Raw genomic sequence first — 19703 nt, 5'->3', positions numbered from 1 at the left:
ATGCTGCTTCCATCATGCACCGGCCGGGCCGCAGGAAGGACGCGCCGCGGCCCCGGCACTCACGGCCCAACTTCAGCAACTTCCCCAGCCCGGCCCCCGCCAAAACACGGCACCGGGACGGCCGGAGCCGGAGCCGCACACGGCTGCGGGCAGCCGCCAGCAAAACCGGGCGCCGGAACCCGCTCAAGGCAGCTGCAACGAAAACCCGGAGCTGGAGTTGTTGGCCCGATCTGGGGGCAGCATCCCAGCTCCAAGCCCTCCCCTTACCTTCCGCGGTGGCCCTGCGGCTGCTGGACGTGCTTCAAGCATTTTGAACGGTCGGTCCTCCAGTTCAGTCATGACACAGGTGGGGGAGGTCCCAAAACTGGAGGTGCATCAGGCCTGGGCTCGGTTACAGCAGAACTGGGCAGAGGGCCCAGGAGGAAGCAGAGCTGAGCCCCGCGGGATGTGCTGACCCGACACATCCTCTCCTGGCTCAGCAGCAGTGAGGGGCTGCCCTGGGCTCGGCCTCTTGCCTCTCTCCCCTCACAGGAAATTATACGCCCGTGCAGGCAACTGCTGGTTGTATACATCCTTCTCCCTGGCAGACTGTGCCCAGTGCAACAGTACGGGGAACAGGGGGTCTCCCGGGGAGGGGAAGCAGAAGGAAGGGGACAAGCAACCCTCATGACAGGAGAAACCTTGAGATGACACAAGCGGCAAGAGAAAGAGGAGCAAGCTGGAATGGGAAGTCAGCTGCACCACATTCTCCTAACCGATTAGAAACAACTGTGTGCAAACTGGCTGAAAGTTATATTTGTGTCATATATTTTCCTGCTCTTTCTCCCACTTAGGGCTCCAGCTTCACCCAGGGAAACTCCCTCTGCCACCCAGTGAGCCAGGGAACAGAAAAGCACAGACTGCTCCTTCTGTACCTGCTCACTCCCACACCCTGGCTATTTCAACTACTATTCTGAGCTCTTTGCACTACCACAGCGTGCATCGATCACCAAGGGTGGCAGGAAAAAACATTCCTATTTTTTGACTTTACCCCAAGATGGATTAGGCACAAATTTAAACTTGAAATACACATATGGACCAAAAAGTGGAAACTACCTGGAATCATACTTGATTATTGGAAAGGTGTCACAATGTGCTTTGTTCTCTTTCTCTGTTCTTAATTCTCTACCACTCTGCATTTTTTTTTTGTGCTCTTCAGCTCAGTTTCATGCTTGTGCTAATGCTCATGCCCCACCTCTGCATCCTGTCATTCCTCAGCTGGCAGTCATTCTGAGCTGCTATTTCTCATCATCTGTCATGAAACACGTGGGATCCCTCCTTCCTACCTATTCTCTAATAAAGGTTTTATAGAGGGTCTGGCTTTACTGACCTGTTTCTCAGTCATTGTTTCAGCAAGGAAAAGAAGATATGGAGGGGAAGATTAAAGAAGCAAACAGAATAGAGATAAAAATATTCACACCATACACATACTCAGTGTCACACCTCTAGTTCACCTCACACTCATTTCCTCCAAAGTAAAATCCCTAGAAAATAGCACAGGATGTTGTATTTCTAGGCTTATTTTTAAAAATTTGATTAAAATTGGAATACTATCCCACAGTAATTAATACCTGGAAATGAAACCAAAAGTTTGTAAAACTACAGCTGTGTCTCCTGGGGACAGCAGCATTTGAGCCTGTTAGTATTTGGAAGGGGGCTCCTCAGTAGAGATTTGGAGGGGCTGGGTTTCCATTAGCTGCCATGATCAATGCCCTTTGCTCTGTCAATTTTTTTCTCCTTCTCTCAGTCTCCTCTCTCCAGGCGAGGAGAACAGCTAAGGCTTGGCAGCACACTGGTGGCCTCTCGGGAGAGAGGTTACACCCAGGCTGATGTCTTCTCATTGCAAATAGAAGGAGAATGCAAAACAGGATAATGGGACCTGGCTCTGGAGTTAGAGGCTTGATGTTGAGAGCTGTTGTGAGCGGAATTTTGTGGGCAGGCTCTCTGACTCAGCAGATGTGTTCTTGTTGGTGTTCCCTTTCTCTCTGCTGGGTGTTGAATCAAGTGTTTCCCATCTAGTCCAGCACTAGGCCCACAGCTGCAGTGAGGCTATTGAAATAAGGGTGTTGAGTCAAAGAACACCAGGGACTCGCACAGGTACTCACCTCTCTCCACAGACCCCTTCATGCCGGGCAGCCTCACCCAGAGGACTATTAAATGTGCTGTCCAGTAGGTATGGCTGCTCTGGCTGAATCACAAAATCATTCAGGTTGGAAAAGACCCTTGGGATCATCGAGTCCAACCATCAGCCCTACTCTACAAAGTTCTCCCCTACACCATATCCCTCAACATCTCATCTAAATGACCCTTAAAGACATCCAAGGATGGTGGCTCCACCACCTCTCTGGGCAGCCTATTCCACTGCCTGACCACTCTTTATGTGAAATGTTTTTTCCTAATGTCCAGTCTGAAACCTGCCCTGTTGCAGTTTAAAGCCGTTCCCTCTTGTTCTGCCCCTGAGGGCCTGACCTTTCTGAAGCTTCTGGATTAGAAAATCAGCACAACAAAACCCACCATTTTGCTCCCTCAAACAGCAAGGTGCAGTCTGCTGATCCGGAGAACCTTTTCTTACTGCTGTTGAGCTCTCTGAAGCAGCAGCACACTACGAGCTGCACTTGCTACTCAGAAACTAGCAGGCAGAGCAAGGTACGCAATTACGCACCTTCACCCCTGGCCATGCATTGAGCATGCCTGGCTCCTCTGAGAGGTGGATGGACTTTGAAAACACATGGCCATTGTGCATGACCATTCTGTCCGCAACCAGAGTGCAAGAATCGCTCAAGGTAACCACTGTGGCCTCTGCAAATTAAAATAATGAGTTCTATTCAATCAACGCTGAACTGGTGTGGTCATGTAGATCTTTGCTGTTGTTGAGAGTTCTGTGCCTCCCATAGATGAACATTGTCCTGGATGCCTCCAACCACCTGAGTTAAAAGAACTAACTAGTTCACAGCCTCAGACATCTCTATAATAAATACAAGAGCACTCATCAGCCTGCTGACAGTGAATTGTTCTGCAGATTTGTATGAATCTAGAATGACAGCTCCCAGAAGGAAATAGCTATCATCTTCTAAGCTGAATTGAAATGTTGTCTCCTGTCACAGGGTCATAAAACTGGAGTTCATACTTTCTGTCAAGAGAAAAATTAGGGCTACTAATATTTACCCAAAACAGTTAGCAGGTTTGCAAAACAGTGCCTTCTTAGCCATGAGCAGCTCATTAGAGCTTGGCTAGGGTGGAAGAGCTCCTGAACTGGAACTGGGGAAATTACTAAATGTAGCTCTCCCCTTACATGCTCTCCAGTGGAAACCAGACAAGTTTTTCTGTCCCTCCCTTTGCTGACCCCATGCATCTCGGCATTTTGCAATATCTCCTGTAATGAGAATTGTGTAGAAGTTGAAGGGGTGGTGAGATTGTGTGTTGGGTTATTGGGAAAGCTTATTAAGAACATAAGAAAGTCAAAAGATCAATGAACTAGATAAAAACTTAACAGTTTCATTTTATATCTTCTCACATTCAACGTGAATCTGTATGTCTATCTGTAATCTGCTCTGTAATAACAGTTATCTGTTGATCTATTTGTCGTAAGACCCTCTAGTACAGGACACACTTGATACCAAATGGACATGCAGAACTGTATTAGCATGCTATTATTTGTAAGTATAATAGGATTTTCTATGATTCTAAGTACTGACATTTTGGCAAATGGCTACCAGATCTCAGTGTTCTTTACTGTTTCTTTAAAAGTACAATGCACAAAGTTAAGTCTGTACAGGACAAACAAGTGGGTAATAGTAAATCAAAACCAGCCAAATGGTTTGTGAAGAATGGGGCTTGTACCAGTGCAGCTACCATAGCAACAGCATAACCATTTTGGTGCAAACCCCCATTGTAATGTTCAGCGTGCGTAAAGTGACTTGTTCTAGTACAGTTGACTTGAATTTGAAACCTTTGCTGCCACGAGACAGCGTAGAAAGGCCTTACACGTGAGAATCAGACACTAATGACCTCTGTGTTTTCTAAATCTCATACGATCACCAAATATCTTGGTTAGTAAAGCTAATAACATTTTAATCATATCCACTGGTCTTCCTGGAAATTACATCTTAAGTGTCCATCCCTTCCTTTATTATAGCTTTGTTTATGGACCAGCACACAGGAAGCCCATTATTTATTTTTTTCCAGAACAACACATAGGCATTTAGTATGACTTGTTCTGCTCGTTCTAGGAAAAGTATTGTTACAACCCATGAACGCTCAGGAGGCTGACTAGAGGAATGACTCACTCCTGCCTCCAGCATACCTGAACATGACATGACGTACCCCGCTTTCTGGAATTTCAGTGCAAAGCAGATTAGTAGCTCCAGTATCACATATACAGAATTAAGGATCTAAACGTCAAAAGGATTAAACCATTTTGAGTTTTACAGAACAAAAGCAACCATATGCATGAACACACAAAATCCTGGCAAAAAAGAATTACTATTCTATAATTGAGGAATAAAATGCAAGGGAACTGGCTCAGAGGTAAACAGAGACTGCCTTATGTTGCCCAGGTTTCAGAAAGCCAAGCAACAGGCATGCTCCCGATACAAAACAGCATCTTCCCACACTTCAGTTATTGAGAGATCCCTCCTGAGGAATGAGGAAGATCATTATACAAAACTTTGATGACCTTTTGGACTGAAGGTACCTTTTATTATAAATTGCAAAGTACTTTCCAGGACTAGTGACACAAGTTGTTTTAGGAAGTCTCAACTGTGGGTGTGACTTTTTACGAGAAACACACTCCAGGATATACTTTATGTGCTCTTTACGTTGTCTGCAGCTTCAAGTTTTCTAGTCACAGGGTTATTTATAGGCTAGAATGTTTTAAGGCTGCAAGAGACCTTTACAATAATCTAGCCTGACCTTCTTCATCAGATCTTCCATAGAAAGCTGTTATTTTTTTGCATAAACCCTGTAATGTGTGAGCCCTACAGTGTATATTCTAGGAGGATGTCTAGTTACTGGAGTATGTATACTGTCCATTATAGAAACTATAGAGGAATAATCTGCTAATTCCTCTTGTGCTGTGCTTTTGGCTTCTCATGGTGATTTGCAGACTTTTAACATTGCAGCTGCCTTGAAAGCATTTTAAAGTGGGTTGTAGGATGGTCAAATTTATACAAACCCGTAACAGTATTAAAGAAGCACAAACTAGGATATTAAGTTATCTTTGCATGCATCTTCATCTGAACAGTGTTTTCTGTTCAAATGTTCAGAAATACTTGAATATATCTGAATTTAATTTCTTCATTTGGCAGTCATGTCACACAGAAAGAGAGTTCAGTATAGAATAATTGTACCTCTTTTTTTTGTAAAATGATGTCATTTATATTGCAAAGATTCAGAATCCCAAATGTTAAAACTATATTTGAACTGTGATAATTAGAAAAAACAATCCCGAATTTTTATTAAGAGATTAGAATGTTGCAGTTGATAATAACCTGAATAAGACTTGAGTGAATCTCTTCAAAACAATTATGTTTGATGGAAGAGTTGGCAAATTTAAAATGCAGCCCTACAGACCCATCTATACCATTTTCAAACATAGACAATTTATCTTTTAATTAAGACTTTTCATTAATCCTATTTTCTCCAACTAATTATATGAGCCAATTTCATAGGGCTATACCTCATGCCCCAAAAGAATTAGAGAAAATGTAGATATATATACAAGAGGCCAGTCTGACCTCTATATAAACTAGATGGATGACAAACAGCAGAGTGACATTTTTCACATAGGATTTAATTTTTAATTCAAGATCATATTTGAAACTCAGAAAAATCTTCAACAGGCACTAATTTGACATGATGCCCAGCTGATACAGCAGTTGGAGATTTAGCCTTTCCTTGTACAGCTTAAGATATGCTCTGACAGAAATAGAACAAGCAATACCACTGCTGAAACAGCAACAGTCTTCATTATAAATTAAACACATCAATATTGTAATGTGTATTCTTCTGTTCCCTTTTTCCTTAGGCATGTTGTCTGTACTATATATCCAGGTAAAGCATGGCTCGCCTTTCTGAAACAGAAATGTTTTAAGTAAATAGAATTTTTTTGTTGTTTTTAAATCTACATGCTGAATTCCCAACATTCCCCTAACCTAGAACTAATTCACTCTGCACTTCACAAAGATTATTAATTCATTTCAGAATTCTAAGATACATGAAGTAATCAGGTAAAAGAGCATGTCATTGACTGTTTGATTTTTTTTTCCTCTCCTGGTTTGTCTTTAAGACAAACTCATAATTATTTATGGCACGATGCCATTTTTATGGCATTGCTGTAAATCTTGATACTAGCAAGTGTTTATTCTTGAGACTCCTTTCCTGTCCTCCTTTTTATCTTCTTACATATTTTTACCTTCTGCTCAATTTTCTTTCATCTTCATCTAGTCTTAATTACAATCATAACTATGTCAAAATGGTTTGGAAATTATGAAAATAAAATGACACTGATGCACCAATGTTGATCATAAGACAAAAAACTTTCCCAAATCACAGTAACCTACTACCTGCAACCCAGTCTTCAAGCTGAGCAACAATTCAGGCACTAATACTTAAACTCTGGAAAAACATTTAAAACACACATTTAAACTCATCCTTATTCAGGAGAACACAATAGTCATGTTTAATTTTACACTAGTACTTGAAAACATTCCTAAATTTAAATCACATTCTGCTTGGTCTCGGCAATAGCCTCTCCCATGTACGTGAACTACAGTGACAAGACCACTGGTGACAGAACAGAGATTCTCAGCTGGGTTATGGTACTGTGACTGCCAAAGGTACAGTGAAGAGATGACAACAATAGTGGAAAAATAATCGTATTTGAAAACGTGTTCATGATTTTGCCCTCAGAGTAGACAAGGACAAAGATGATTCGACCATGTTAGTTAACTGTGATTAAGCCCCATTTAAAACTGTGCTTACTAAAGTATGTGTTTTGATGCCTTTGTTGCTATGGAAAAGATCACAAACTATTGTGAAATACAGTGAGAAGCAAGAGCAAAGCATTACTTGCCTACATCTGTATCAGTCTGTGTGCTTTGAGGGAGACCGCAGGTTGCCGTTTGTGAAGGCTATCGGAGACCATGCTGCAGTGCTCTTTCTGCAGGCAGAATGTATTTAATGGGAGTTTGTAGCAATCTCTACAGATGGTCTTTCTGCTGCGCCCCCCTTCTCAGAACCACAATCCTGCCGTATGTCCATAAATGAGAAACCACCACATGGGATTATTTTTGATTTACAGCTCTGGAGCAAGGAGAGGAATCTGTTCTGTTACTCAGCTAACTATTGCACAACACCAGCAAGCAAAATGTTCCTTTAAGTGCAAAATATATAGTCCCACTGGTGTCAACATGTAAGGCTGAGGGACGTTGGGTAAAACCTCTCTTTGTTTTCCAGACTTCTGAATTACTGACGTATAATTAAATATCTTCACTCTTCTAAATCAGTTTGGTACTATCAATAATAGTAATGTAACTTGACTGATGAGATAGCACCTAAAATATTTTCCTTTATGAAAAATATTTTAAACACATACCATAAATATCACTGTTTATCTTTAATCCTTAAAGATTACCAAATTATTTGCTTAGTAACTCATTTATTTTCTGGTTTTGGTTTTTGTTTTTTTTTTTAGATTAAGTTGCAGAAGTAATTCAGCAGTGATTCAGCCTTGATGGAACCATTGAAGGTGTGCATGTGACTGATCAGGTGCAAAAGAGCATTAACTACATTTGAACTCCATCAGCTGACAAGGACTTGTTTACCTCACCTTACATTTCTTTCCTATTACCTGTAATAAAAGATATTTCATCAGCTTCACCTGTTGTGTTCAACAGATGTACCTACAAAAGTCTGGTGACCTTTCATAAAAAAGGTTTCTTTAACTGAGTCTTAGTAGCAATTAAAGCAGTCATGGAAAATAGTTCCAGTGCAACAACCACTGTGACTGTGAAAACTACATCACAGATTTCAGTGGTTTCACACAGATTTTCAATCAAACTTGCTCAGTTTACAAATAAAATTACATTTAAATATATTCTAGACTTAAAAATGCACCCCAGAATCTGAAAGATTAACTCCTGCTGTTACTGGTAATATTAATTTAAATGAGATGCAGAAAAGCTGAGAAGCAATTGAAGAATGTATTGGTATATTTATACATAAGTATCAATATTAGATTACCAAAATGACTGATAACGATGCACAAGTACAAACCAGCCAGATTTTTCAGATTTCTGTATCAGTTTAATTTGTGTAAACATGACAAACAAATTTGCCCTTCTTTAGAAGGACAAACCCTCCAAGGTGCTCACAAGACAAATAGATATGATGTATAAAAATGGCACAAAGAACACTGAGGTCAAAAAGAGGAAAGTATCAAGGTGCTAGGTATGAGACAGAGGAAAAAGCCTTATAAATTAGATCAGATAGCTAGATGAGTTTTGCAGAAACAGAGGATGTATTCTTCCTAAAAAAACCTCCATGATTTAAAAGGCATTCAAATTACATCCAAAACTGAAAGTGTTGATTGCCAGTCTCTTCCTGTTTACTGAGGAGACATAATTTGTTCCTGTTCAAATCAAGTTTACCCTAGTGATTTTCCTTAGATAAATATTTGTAAAAAATGAATTTCTGTCTCCTTTCCTTGTGATAGCATTAGATGATGGTAAATTACATATAAACAGATCAGCATGGAAAAAAAAAAAAGCTTCAAAATCATCAGTAGACATATTTAGTTAAATGAATATATAGATGAGTTACTTAATTTAACTCAAATTCTCCTAAGTAGGGAACAAATCCAAGGCTAAAAATTACCTGTTGGTCTCCTACATGGGAGTACAGAAAAAATCCATTACCTAGATGGCACAACTGTCAGCCCCAAAATACAAACCATACAGGTACCTTGTAGAGATCAAGGTCAAGAAAGCCTATATTATTGTAGCTATAAATACAGGTATCTGCTGTTTATTCTTGTTTTTCAGTATCCTTATTTTTGTAGTTGGGGTTCTCAGGTATGCAAGATGCCTATAACTCTAAACAACAAAAGTTTGTGACAAGCCTGGCCTGGGTGATATCACAAAGTTTATTGTATATAAATAAAAGTCAACTTATTATCTAATTGCAATAATTTCAAATCCCTTCTGGTTTATGGAGTTCCTACAATTACAACTTAAAAATCTACAGTTATCCTTAATATAGGATTGAGACTTGCATTTACAGAATAATTTAAAAGATTGAGTGAGTTACCAATACCGTCACACAGACCCAGGCTTTGAAAAAAACTAGATGTGATAGATCTATGTCTTTTGCACAAATAAAGCACGGGAAACAAAGCTGATATGCATGGCATCTCAGAAAAAGTAGTTACTAATTAAAAGAATGAGACAGAAGACTTGGAGTTGGTGGTGGAGATTTTTGGGTTTTGTAACTGTATTTATCATGTGCATTGGAGAGCAAATTAGAGCAGGTCCTACAGCCAGGCTTTTTTTTGCTGCCACTGAGGCTTGAAAGGGGAAAAGTATCCAAAAATTGCTTCAGGACATGGATGAGGAAACTTCTGATCAAAGTCTCTGATAAAATTACGGAGGCTTGGATGGCTTTCTTGGGTTTCCAAATCACTTAATAGGTATGTTTTCAGTCAGGTAACTGGGAGTTACTGTATTTTTAATATAATTCCTACTTCAAGAAATGTGATAGAGGCAGGACAGGGGGCTTGGCCTATATAACAACTGGCACAGATGAAAGCCAGACAGATGGCATTAGTCTAAAAGAGTTCCCTTGCCCAAAACATAGCACCTATGTCCTTGGCAGATTCTAAAACCAGCAGAGAATCTCTCTCCCCTTTACCATTATCATACAGCTGATTTTTTTACATATCTGCAGCCCTGTTCCCTGCCCTTGTAGCTTTGTAGTAATTTAACAAATTGTTCATATGAGAAAAGCATTTATTCTACTAACAAGCCCCAAAAAGGCAAAAAATTTCTTTGGTGTGTTGTGGTTTTTTTTTTCAGGTACCTCAATTTTGTAACATGGCTGAAATAATGTTCATCAATTCCTGTAGCTATTTTGGGATTACCAATTTTAAAACAATACAACTTAATACTTGAGTAAGCAATGTAATATAAAGATCTATTTTTGATCAGAACAGCAGATTATATTCCAAAAAATAAAAGTTAGATGTGCAAGTCGTGCATATACAATTGTTTGAACAAATGAACTATGTGTGCTACTTCTACCAGGAGGAAATATTTCCAAGCACCTCACTCAGCCTAATGTCATTATTAGACTCTTCACACACATTAAGAGCTATATAATACACAAACAATATAAGAAATCTACATTTGGTCAGTGCTCTGTTCACAATTTATTATAAACTGTATTACTTAAGTCTGATCCTCATCACCAGAGAACTCAAACTTTGATGATAATGCAAACAATCTGGGGCTTTGGCTAGTGTGAAAACCTAAAAAAAGGAAATATAAAAATGTAGAAAGAGAATCTATGACAAAATTACATTGATCCCTCAAGTCTCCTGGCTGGTTCTAGATTTGCCATTACTTCCATCACTACATTATGTGAGCCAAATTTCCTTCTCTGATACACAACTGCACAACTACTACCCAAATTCAAAGTTTCAGTGTATTCCATGAAGATAAGTTGGTCTTATGTCAGCATCTACTGCTTGTAAAGTATCTTCCATCTCCAGCCAGCACATTATTCAACAGCCACAACAGAGCTGCACGGTGCTGATGAGAGGGAAGTAATGTGTTCCACCGAAAACCAGACAAGGAAATGCCTAAAACTGCAAACTGACTGAAAGAGTAAAAGGAATTGAGTCAGCGTTCTGGGGAAAGGAAGGAATAGGGAGGGGTGGAACAAGCAGTATATTCTTCCAGAAAAAAAGTATGTTCAGAGAAGATAACATATGAAAAAGATAAGTGCTACTAGTATGCCATAAATAATATAAAATTCACGTAATGCACCATTAAAGTTTATGGATCAAATCCTCTTTCCTGGCCAAGATGTACTCGCATAACAAAGGCTCTCAGAGTTGGTTATAGCTTTCTGATTCACTACCCAGTTTAGCCCTGTGATGGGACTGGTGATGATTCATTAACCAAGGGAGACAAATGGCAGCTTGTCTACCCTACAATCCCTTTCAGACACTGTTTAAATGGGCTGTAAAACTAATTACTATATTAGCTCTTAGTCCATTAAGAACTTTTCAGTCTAATAGAGGAATTTCCTAGGTGGGGACTTTGGGTGGTTTTCTCTTATTTCGCACTGTCTGAGCATTGTACAAGGGACATAGGCCAGTGTATATGGCCTAAGGCTTTCCACTTATAACCCTTCCTCAGATTTCTCCAGCTGTATGAATGCTTCAATTTCTCCAAAATAAACAGAGTTTATTTAGATGTATGATTGCACATCCATGTTTACAGATCGCTAAACTGCAAATCCAATTCAAATTTCTTCTGTTCAGGGGAACTGTATCCCTGGATGCAATGTGCCCTCTGAGCATGCATAATTTGAAACAGATGGCTCAACAGATGAGCTGCCAAACACACAAGGCCAATTCAAATGCCATCCAAAAGTAAAAGTTAAGTGGGATAAAAGTTTTCCTTGTCCCACTTTAGATAAACAGGGCCTATCTGTTTGGAAGATGCTCTTTTCTCATTTTCTGCCTTTCTACTTACTCCTTTCAAATATGACATGCTCTAGAAAACAAATTCCATTTCACCACCTACCAAGATTTTATCATATATTTTCCAATTTTTAAAATTTTTTTAATAAAGCTCCAGCCTCTAGAGTTAAGAGCTTGCATGTGTTATTTGAGCTTTAATTAAAAAAAGCCAACAAGAAAGCAGCAAAATATAGGACCTTTCTGGCCTTCAAGGTTGCCAAGAAAAGCTTGAAAATGTGAACCCTGAAGGTTCAGAGACCAAAATTCCTTTTTATCTTATGCTTTGGTTGGCAGGGCTTAAGCACAGATAAATAATTTAAAATGCCTGGAATATGAAGTCTACTGATCTCCCATTTAAGCAATCTGATATAGGAACCGCTACCAGAAAGTTCTCCTCAGCCTGTAATACTTCCTAGCCTTTCCCCAGGACCCCCTGCCAAACACTTGGTCCATGGCTTGCCTAAGTGGAGGCATTGTTCCTGCTGCCATTATTATGCCTCAGGCAATGCCTTCACTGTAAAAGTAAACTGATTTAAAGCCACCATATGTCTCGGTTTTCCCAGATATGCCAGTTTTTTTCCATCTGGATTTTTTTCGTGAGGACACACACACATCTGTTTACATCTTTATATATGTATTTATCTGTCCATCTCCCCAAGCTCTGTTTCTAGTCGTCTGAATTTCTTAACATCACGAATCCTAACAGTACATTCAAGAATGCCAGAGAATGGCAGATTGTATGCCGCAGAGTTTCTCTGTGCGTGAAAAAAATCAAACATTTCCAAGAACTAATTACACTGTCTGAGCATTCAGAACGTACAGAATATGCCCATGTTGCTACTGGGAACAGAAATGACAGCCATCACTTGAGTCAGTCAAGCACTACTAACATCAGTTCCACTGCACTGTGCTTCACACAGTCACTGCATCTGCTAACACTGTACTGATTATCCCCAGAAATCTTTAAAGTACTACAATACTACAAACAACTTGTGGGTAGACAGGATTCAAGCTAAAAACCACGAAGAAACTGTAAGTTAACGCTACAGCCAAGCCAAATACTCCAGGTATAATACTGGTCTACTACCTACAAGAAAAATGAACATTGTCCTCCTCATGTTTTAAACATTCAGTGCCATGAGTAAATTTAATGCAGTGACTCTGTAGCCATTAAATGTATGAGACATCACCCCTGATATTTAACAGATTAAATTCCCATCCAAAATTGTAAAGCCAAGTAGACACAACATTTTACAGACAGAATGGGTTAATTTCATGAATATGTAAATGATAGCTGGATCAGGGAAAACTGTGAGGAGGATTTTGTTTTGTCAGATAAGTAAACCAAAATCTGAAAGACTGGTAAGACCACAGCTCAGTTGCTACTGATTTTGCTGTATTCAGAAGAGCTGCATCTTTTCTCTAGCTGGTATACTAGAAACAGCGTGGTTAGATCCAGTCAGGGTAAACTGGAGAGTGTAATACTCAGTGTAAACTCAGATCTTCCTCTTTTCTTATGCAATGTGAACAGCAGAGTTTAACTCTGGATATTTACATGCTTTAATCTTTAAGTCAATGTGATAAATTTTGCTCTTGATTATGTACATGAAACCACATCAACACCAATGGAACACACAAGTAAGAAAAACTTCTGGCCTGTTTGGCTTGAACTGGAAACACCCAACTAAACTCACAATTTCACTTCTTGATATCTTATTTCCAGAGACTTAAGGCTACTAATCTACAAACTGCATTGCAAACTTGACCAGTAAATTAAAACAATTTATTGTTATACCTCAAGTAAATACACAAATGTAAGAAACTTCAACATCCTAAACATTACCAACTTCAGCTTATGCTATGGAAATCAAAGTCTCACTGTGTACTGCAGACTATTTTTATAGTTAGACTTGCTTGGTAGTATATTCCTCACACGTTTACTTTCAAAAATTAATTCTCTTTGGCAATGGAAAGCAAAATATGTAACTCTGCATTCTGACAATTGTCCAGAGAATTTGGTTAACTCCGGCAGCATTTACAGATTTTAATATTAATGTTATTGTAGCTTAGAAGTTACGTTGCAGTTACTCTTCAAATTAAATGGTTTATCAGGGCACTGGAAAGTATGGATAGAACAGACTGAACTTTTGAAACTTGGAAGCAAACAGATGCAACAAGGCCTGGATTTTCATCAAGTTCTTGGCTTACAAACTGAGTAACAGTGTGCCCTGTGTGTGCTGCTGCCTATGGGCTGAGTAGGATTCCCTTTGTTTCAGTTTGTGACATCTGGGCATATTTCAGCAGTCCTGAGCAACTTTAGCTTCAGCGGAAGTCAGTGAAACTGCTAATGTTAGAGAATGGGCAAAACGATGTTCAACTACAAAAACGTAAAATTAGGCTACCCTATCATTAAAGATCCCCACAGAAATTCCACTCTTTTTACAGGTAAAAAAAAAAACCAAAACCAAACAAACAACCCAAAATTCTCCTTGAAAGGTTGCATACAGAGTCCTTTATCTAACTCTGTGAAAATAAGAACACAGTATAAGAACAGAGGTAGTGGCTCAGAAGAAAGCTTCAAATAGCACAGTCTGCTGTCTCCAGCAGTGGCAATAGCTAGTGGCTATGGAAGATGGTAGGAGGTAGATAAGCATGTAGTGAAACCGTCCGGGTGTTCTTTCTTCGAGAACCTCCAATAATTTACAGCTCAAAAGTGACCAGAACTGGAGTTGCTTAATTGGTGTGAGTGGTTGTTTTAAGTCTAGACAGTGGATGAACATGTCCTGTATGTCCCAAGCATTTATTTACCTTCATACTGCTAAGGTTGGAAACCTAGCCAGGGTGGGCTAGGGCTTTCCCTTATCATTGAACATGGGTCTTCTTCCTGCTGATACCAAGCTGATGAAGCTGCAGGAGGTGCTGCTGTGAACCCAAGTTTCACTTAATCTGGGAATCAGATGTGGCTGCATCCTGCACACGAGTCTGCTAGTTTGCACATACTCAGAATAGTCTCCTGACAGTTCCTGAGAGCTGTCAAAGTAGCAAGACACTCATCTGCTCTCTAAACTGAAGTCCAAGTGCAGATCGTGATTTTTGGGGAGCAATTTGTACTTATTCTGGCTACTTATTTTTCTTCTATTAAATCAGTTATCTACTTCTTTCTCCATTTCTCATGGAAGAGAGAGATAGTTGAGTAGGATGAAAAAATAACTTCTGCATTTTTGCTTCCATCAGAAAAAGAAGGAAGCAAATCGTTCAAGCAGGTACTAAAAAGGATTATTTTGATTCTCAGATAAGAAGACAAAGACTTGTCCAATTTTTGGTAGGATACACCTTGATACCTTTGTCTCCCATCTTTACACAAGAAACAGTAACCCTAAATAAAGATCTTTTTGGCATCCCAAAATCAGGGCAGTATTGGATGAAGGATTATGCTGTACACAGGGCTCCTCCTATGTACAAATCACTGGGAGTGATTCTAGGTCTAAAGTAAAATGATTTGGCCTTAATTCCCAGAATGACATGCAGAAGGAGCTGGAAACTGATTCTAAACAGACACAACATAAACTCAGTTTTAATACTTATAGCTGTGGAAATGCGTAATAGAAGAACTCATGGGACAGTGCTTATTCTATATTCTTGTGTTTTATGATTGATTGCTCACCTTTACATCTCCTTGAGTTTGCTTTTATCCTCCCTTTCATCTTCCTAGATTTCCCACCTAGTACCTTAAAAATTACCATAGTCGGATGTAATTCTTCTCAAAAAGAGAAGGAAAAACATATTTTTTCCTCCAGATTTTAATAAGGCTTTGTACCAGACAGCATGGCTGCTGTCCGTAACAGCTAATAATACGCATATATTTTGGAACCTACTTGTGTATCTGTATACACTAGCTTTAAATATTAGCTTTGATATTGCTGTATCTATTAATAACAAATAAATCTAGAGTATAAAGAAAAAAACTTCATTCATTAGTGAAAATAAACATAGCATGTAATCCTTATAATTAGGGACAATACTCTTTAAAATATTAAACCAGTTCTTACCTTTCCTCTTGCTCAATTTGCTACTCAAACTACTGTAAATAGTCTAAATTTTGTGAGAAGGCAATGTATCTATTGCATTCTTGCAAAACAAAGAGCAAGTAACCCTTTTTGAAACATATTAATAGGCCAAACACTATGAAAAGAGGTGACAGTGGGAAAGCTTTGGGAAAAGAGATTATGCTTATTTGCCTTTTTGTATCAGGGGGCTGCAGCTGCAGTGAAGTAAACATTCCAATCAAGCAGCATTCCTCTATATCTTTTCAAAGTCTCTGTGGAGACTAAAGTAGAAATCACTTATTTGCAGTTGAGAAAATAGCATGGACTTCTGCATTAAATTTTAAATAAATTCTGCCCACAGGATGATAAAATGCTTAAATCAAATGATGAGACGTTCCCCATCTAAACAATGCATTAGGAGCATAAAATGTGATTCAGCATGCTGTGAACTCTAAACTCTTGTACTCAGCAAAGACATCAGGCTTGTTGTTCTCAAGAATAAATTAGTATTATTTTATTATAAAATTTACAACAAATCATAAGATTACAGCAAATCATTCACCCTGCAAAATTCATTCCAGCATATCTATATCTACCGTGATTTCCAGATTACCAGAGCTCAGGCTATGTGCAGATGGAAAATAGCTCATATAATTGTTTCTTCAGTATAAAAGCCAGGCAAATATTTTCATTCTTTTGTACTAGATTTAAAGTATATGTCCATTACAAATTTTGTTAGAAGGTGCTTTGCCTATTAAATTTGTATTACTGTTAATGCTTTAATCTCTGGACACTGAAAGATCTCCAGTGGGACAGGGGCATGTGGGAGAAATTTTCTGCCCTCCTCTATGTAAAGGGAGTATAGAAGATACCTGCATTTCTAAATGGCAAAGACCTTCATCACGATCACAAATGTACTTCCTGAAAAAACACAGAGTCCTAAAATGTCAATTTACATCTCTTGCAACCCCCAGGTAAGGTTGTTATGTCAAACTGTCCTGCAAATCTATGACCTGAATTTACCCTTTTGTGAAACCATAACAAAATTTAAATTATGTTATTGCTATATAAGCTCCTCAAATGTATAATGCCCTTAAAACATGTTTCTCTGTAGGCCTTGTAACAGGATTTGGTCAGTAAGTGAGTCACCTGAATTGCTTAACTGAATACCATCACACCCTGTTTTTAACATATTGCAACATCTGACAAACTTTTCCTAGTTCTGTAAAGTATCAGTGCCAGTTAGATGAGTCAGCTGGGTCCTTGCTGCATCATCCTCCAGACATACAGCACTACTAGAGAAGATTAAATAACTACAGATAAAATGAATCTTAGTTCCAGAATCATCTCTATTTTAAAGGCAAGAGAGATTCTTAAGCCCTTTCTTAAATGATACCATATTCTGGCTGAACACACTCCATGTGTTTTGGGGAAATGGCTACAATATCATGATACTCTCCAGTGCAGCTCTAAACATGCCATGAAAGGATGAGAATATGGACAATAATAAGGCAGATCTTTATAATGTTCAGACAGAAAAGTCCCTTCTCCTGTGAAACCTAGTCCACACATAGCCATAAGCTATGAGAAGTAAGAGAACAGGGACTATGAGGCCCAGGGACTTTAACTTCATACAACCTGTGGTAATTATATTTCTTCTGGTGTATGTTAATATGGAATCATTTAGAAGACTCAGAAAGGTCTGCTTAGCCCTCAGATAGCTTCACATCCCTGACCTAGAGGAATTTATGACAATTCATTAAGATCAGAGAAAAACTAGATTGAAAGGGATAGGATTGGGAAAATTTATTGCTAATGGCTTTTATTTGCTGGGATCATACAGGAATTAGCAAGAAAGGCCCAAGATCAAATTATTTGTTTGCCTCAGAAAGACAGAGAACCAATTATTGTCTTCATTCTGCTGTAATGCTGGGTTTTTTTCATAAACATTTGTACTAAAAACAGTGACAGTATAATAAATCTACTCAGAAAATCTACTTACGATGGCACTTACTGGCATACTTGATTTAATCATCCTCTTTTAAGAATGACTTCTTGTAGGGTAAAGGTGATTCCCTCCCATCTATCTTCCTCTCCATAACCCCATAAACCAAATGTGATTCTGAAAAAATAAAATTAAAAATGTTTAGGCTCTGACATTGTTCCTATTCTTAGTGTTCTTGGCATATGCATAGGGGGACTAGAAAATACCTTTAAAGGACAGTAGCAGAAGACTGAAGATGACACAGGCAGCTTCATCTTCTACTTGATTATAGCTTATTTGTGAATTTGTTACCCACAAAAAGGAAAAAAAAAAAATCAAGTGGAGGAAATTTTTTCCTGAAGGTACAAATAAAAGACAATACTTGCTACCAACAAGCAGCAGAAGAATCATCCACCATCAGGCTAAACCATCATTTCTTTGTTATGATGAGTATGTTGTCAGCAGTTAACACAGTGACCTGATAGGAGAAGAAATTCAAAATGAAACTACCAGCCCATTTCTGAAGTGGGAAAAGGAAACAAAACGTCATTTGTTCTCTTTCTCAAATGGCTTCCTTATGTTCTACAGAACCCCAAGCAATTGCAGCTGTTGGGAGAAGCTAAAGCTACTTTCACTGTTGCCAGTCACACTCCCAGTCACCCTTAAGGAAACCCACAAGCCACACAACTTCATCACTGAGGTTCTTTAAAGTTAGTTCAGCTATACCTTCAGGAAAGTTTACACCAGAAAAGCATTTTTCTATCAAAGAATCAGACTTTCAGTATCTTCCTGCTTCCCTCTACCCTTGCCCTTCACTGGTATTTACTCTAAATCAGCAATACATTCCTCTTGGCTAGAAACCATATAGATTTAAACTGTAATGGCCAGAAAACCACAGATGTAATTTATTGGACAAGCCTGGACAACGAAGAACAACACTGAAGAAATTTTAAAAAGGTGCAAGTTGGGATGTCCTGGAATACGCAGGAAGAACTGGGCACATGTGAGGTTTCCCCCCACATTCCTGCTGGGACAGTCTGAGTACTCCAGAGGCTACTTTATGGGCTAAACATTGTGGCTGGTTAGGAAATGTGCATGTGACTGGTAAGCAAGATAATTTCATTGAGACCTCCGCATGGCAAGAGAATGATGCTGGATAAGATTTTCAGCTGATGGAGGAGGGTGTAACACAAAGGCAGCACAAGGTAACAGCTGCTGCTTTCAGTTCAGTTGATTCTGTCGGTATCTGTAGTTCTGTTGATCTCTGTAGTACATAGTTCTCAGATGACAGAAAGTACTCTGTGTTAAAGAGGGTGACATACTAGTCTAATGTACGTTTTGTAAAATATGTAGAACATCACAAGAAAACTGTCTGTAATTACAGAAAATAACAGCTCTTCAACTGTTCCAGATTGGATGCAGACAGAACATGTTAAAGCAAGCTTCTTCTATTAAGGAAGTAACTTACTAACTTCTATTTTAAATAATTTTTTTATTCAAAGTCATTGATGATAACGGTATAAAATACAAAATATATAAAGGTAGGTTATATCACAGTTGTGGCTGAATTCAGTTTGTTAATTTGTTTAAATGAACTAAAATGCTTGCACTGATCTTTCAAAACAATTTGAATGGGCACCTAGAATCTTTATCAGAAGGAACTAACTAATGAAGCCTAATCCCTTCAACAATGCTCTCATGAACCATGTTCAGTATATAACAGAGAAATCCGATATATACAAGACACATCGTGTCAATAAAGTACATAAACCTATACGATATTGCATCCTGAATGCTGATAACAGACTGTAATTTTGTATGTATTTATTTCAATTTGTGGGTGTTTTTGAAGAACAATGATTTTCTGGTCTCTGCCAAATTACCTAAAGAG

The 19703-nt window shown here is 38.8% G+C and overlaps 1 protein-coding gene and 1 long non-coding RNA gene across 2 annotated transcripts in view; both read right to left on the bottom strand.

Annotated features, from left to right (window-relative positions):
* Positions 1–349, bottom strand: part of EPS15 (epidermal growth factor receptor pathway substrate 15) — a 28474-nt gene extending 28125 nt beyond the window's left edge. The window contains exon 1 of the mRNA XM_026853612.1: positions 268–349. Coding sequence (XP_026709413.1) covers positions 268–339 — 72 coding nt within the window. The 5' untranslated portion in view covers positions 340–349. The remainder of the gene's footprint in view (positions 1–267) is intronic.
* A 5506-nt stretch (positions 350–5855) lies between these two features.
* Positions 5856–18159, bottom strand: LOC113482696. The gene is made up of 3 exons (XR_003398906.1): positions 18040–18159; positions 17843–17950; positions 5856–6110 (listed from the first exon to the last, which is right to left on the bottom strand). It is a non-coding gene; the product is annotated as an uncharacterized LOC113482696 (long non-coding RNA).
* Between the last annotated feature and the right edge of the window lie 1544 nt (positions 18160–19703).

The sequence above is a fragment of the Athene cunicularia genome (assembly GCF_003259725.1).
Source record: "Athene cunicularia isolate RWA chromosome 8 unlocalized genomic scaffold, athCun1 chr8_part1, whole genome shotgun sequence".
NCBI classification, from domain to species: Eukaryota; Metazoa; Chordata; class Aves; order Strigiformes; family Strigidae; genus Athene; species Athene cunicularia.
The sequence above is the reverse complement of the archived record's forward strand: the minus strand, read 5'-3'. Positions and strand labels throughout refer to the sequence as shown.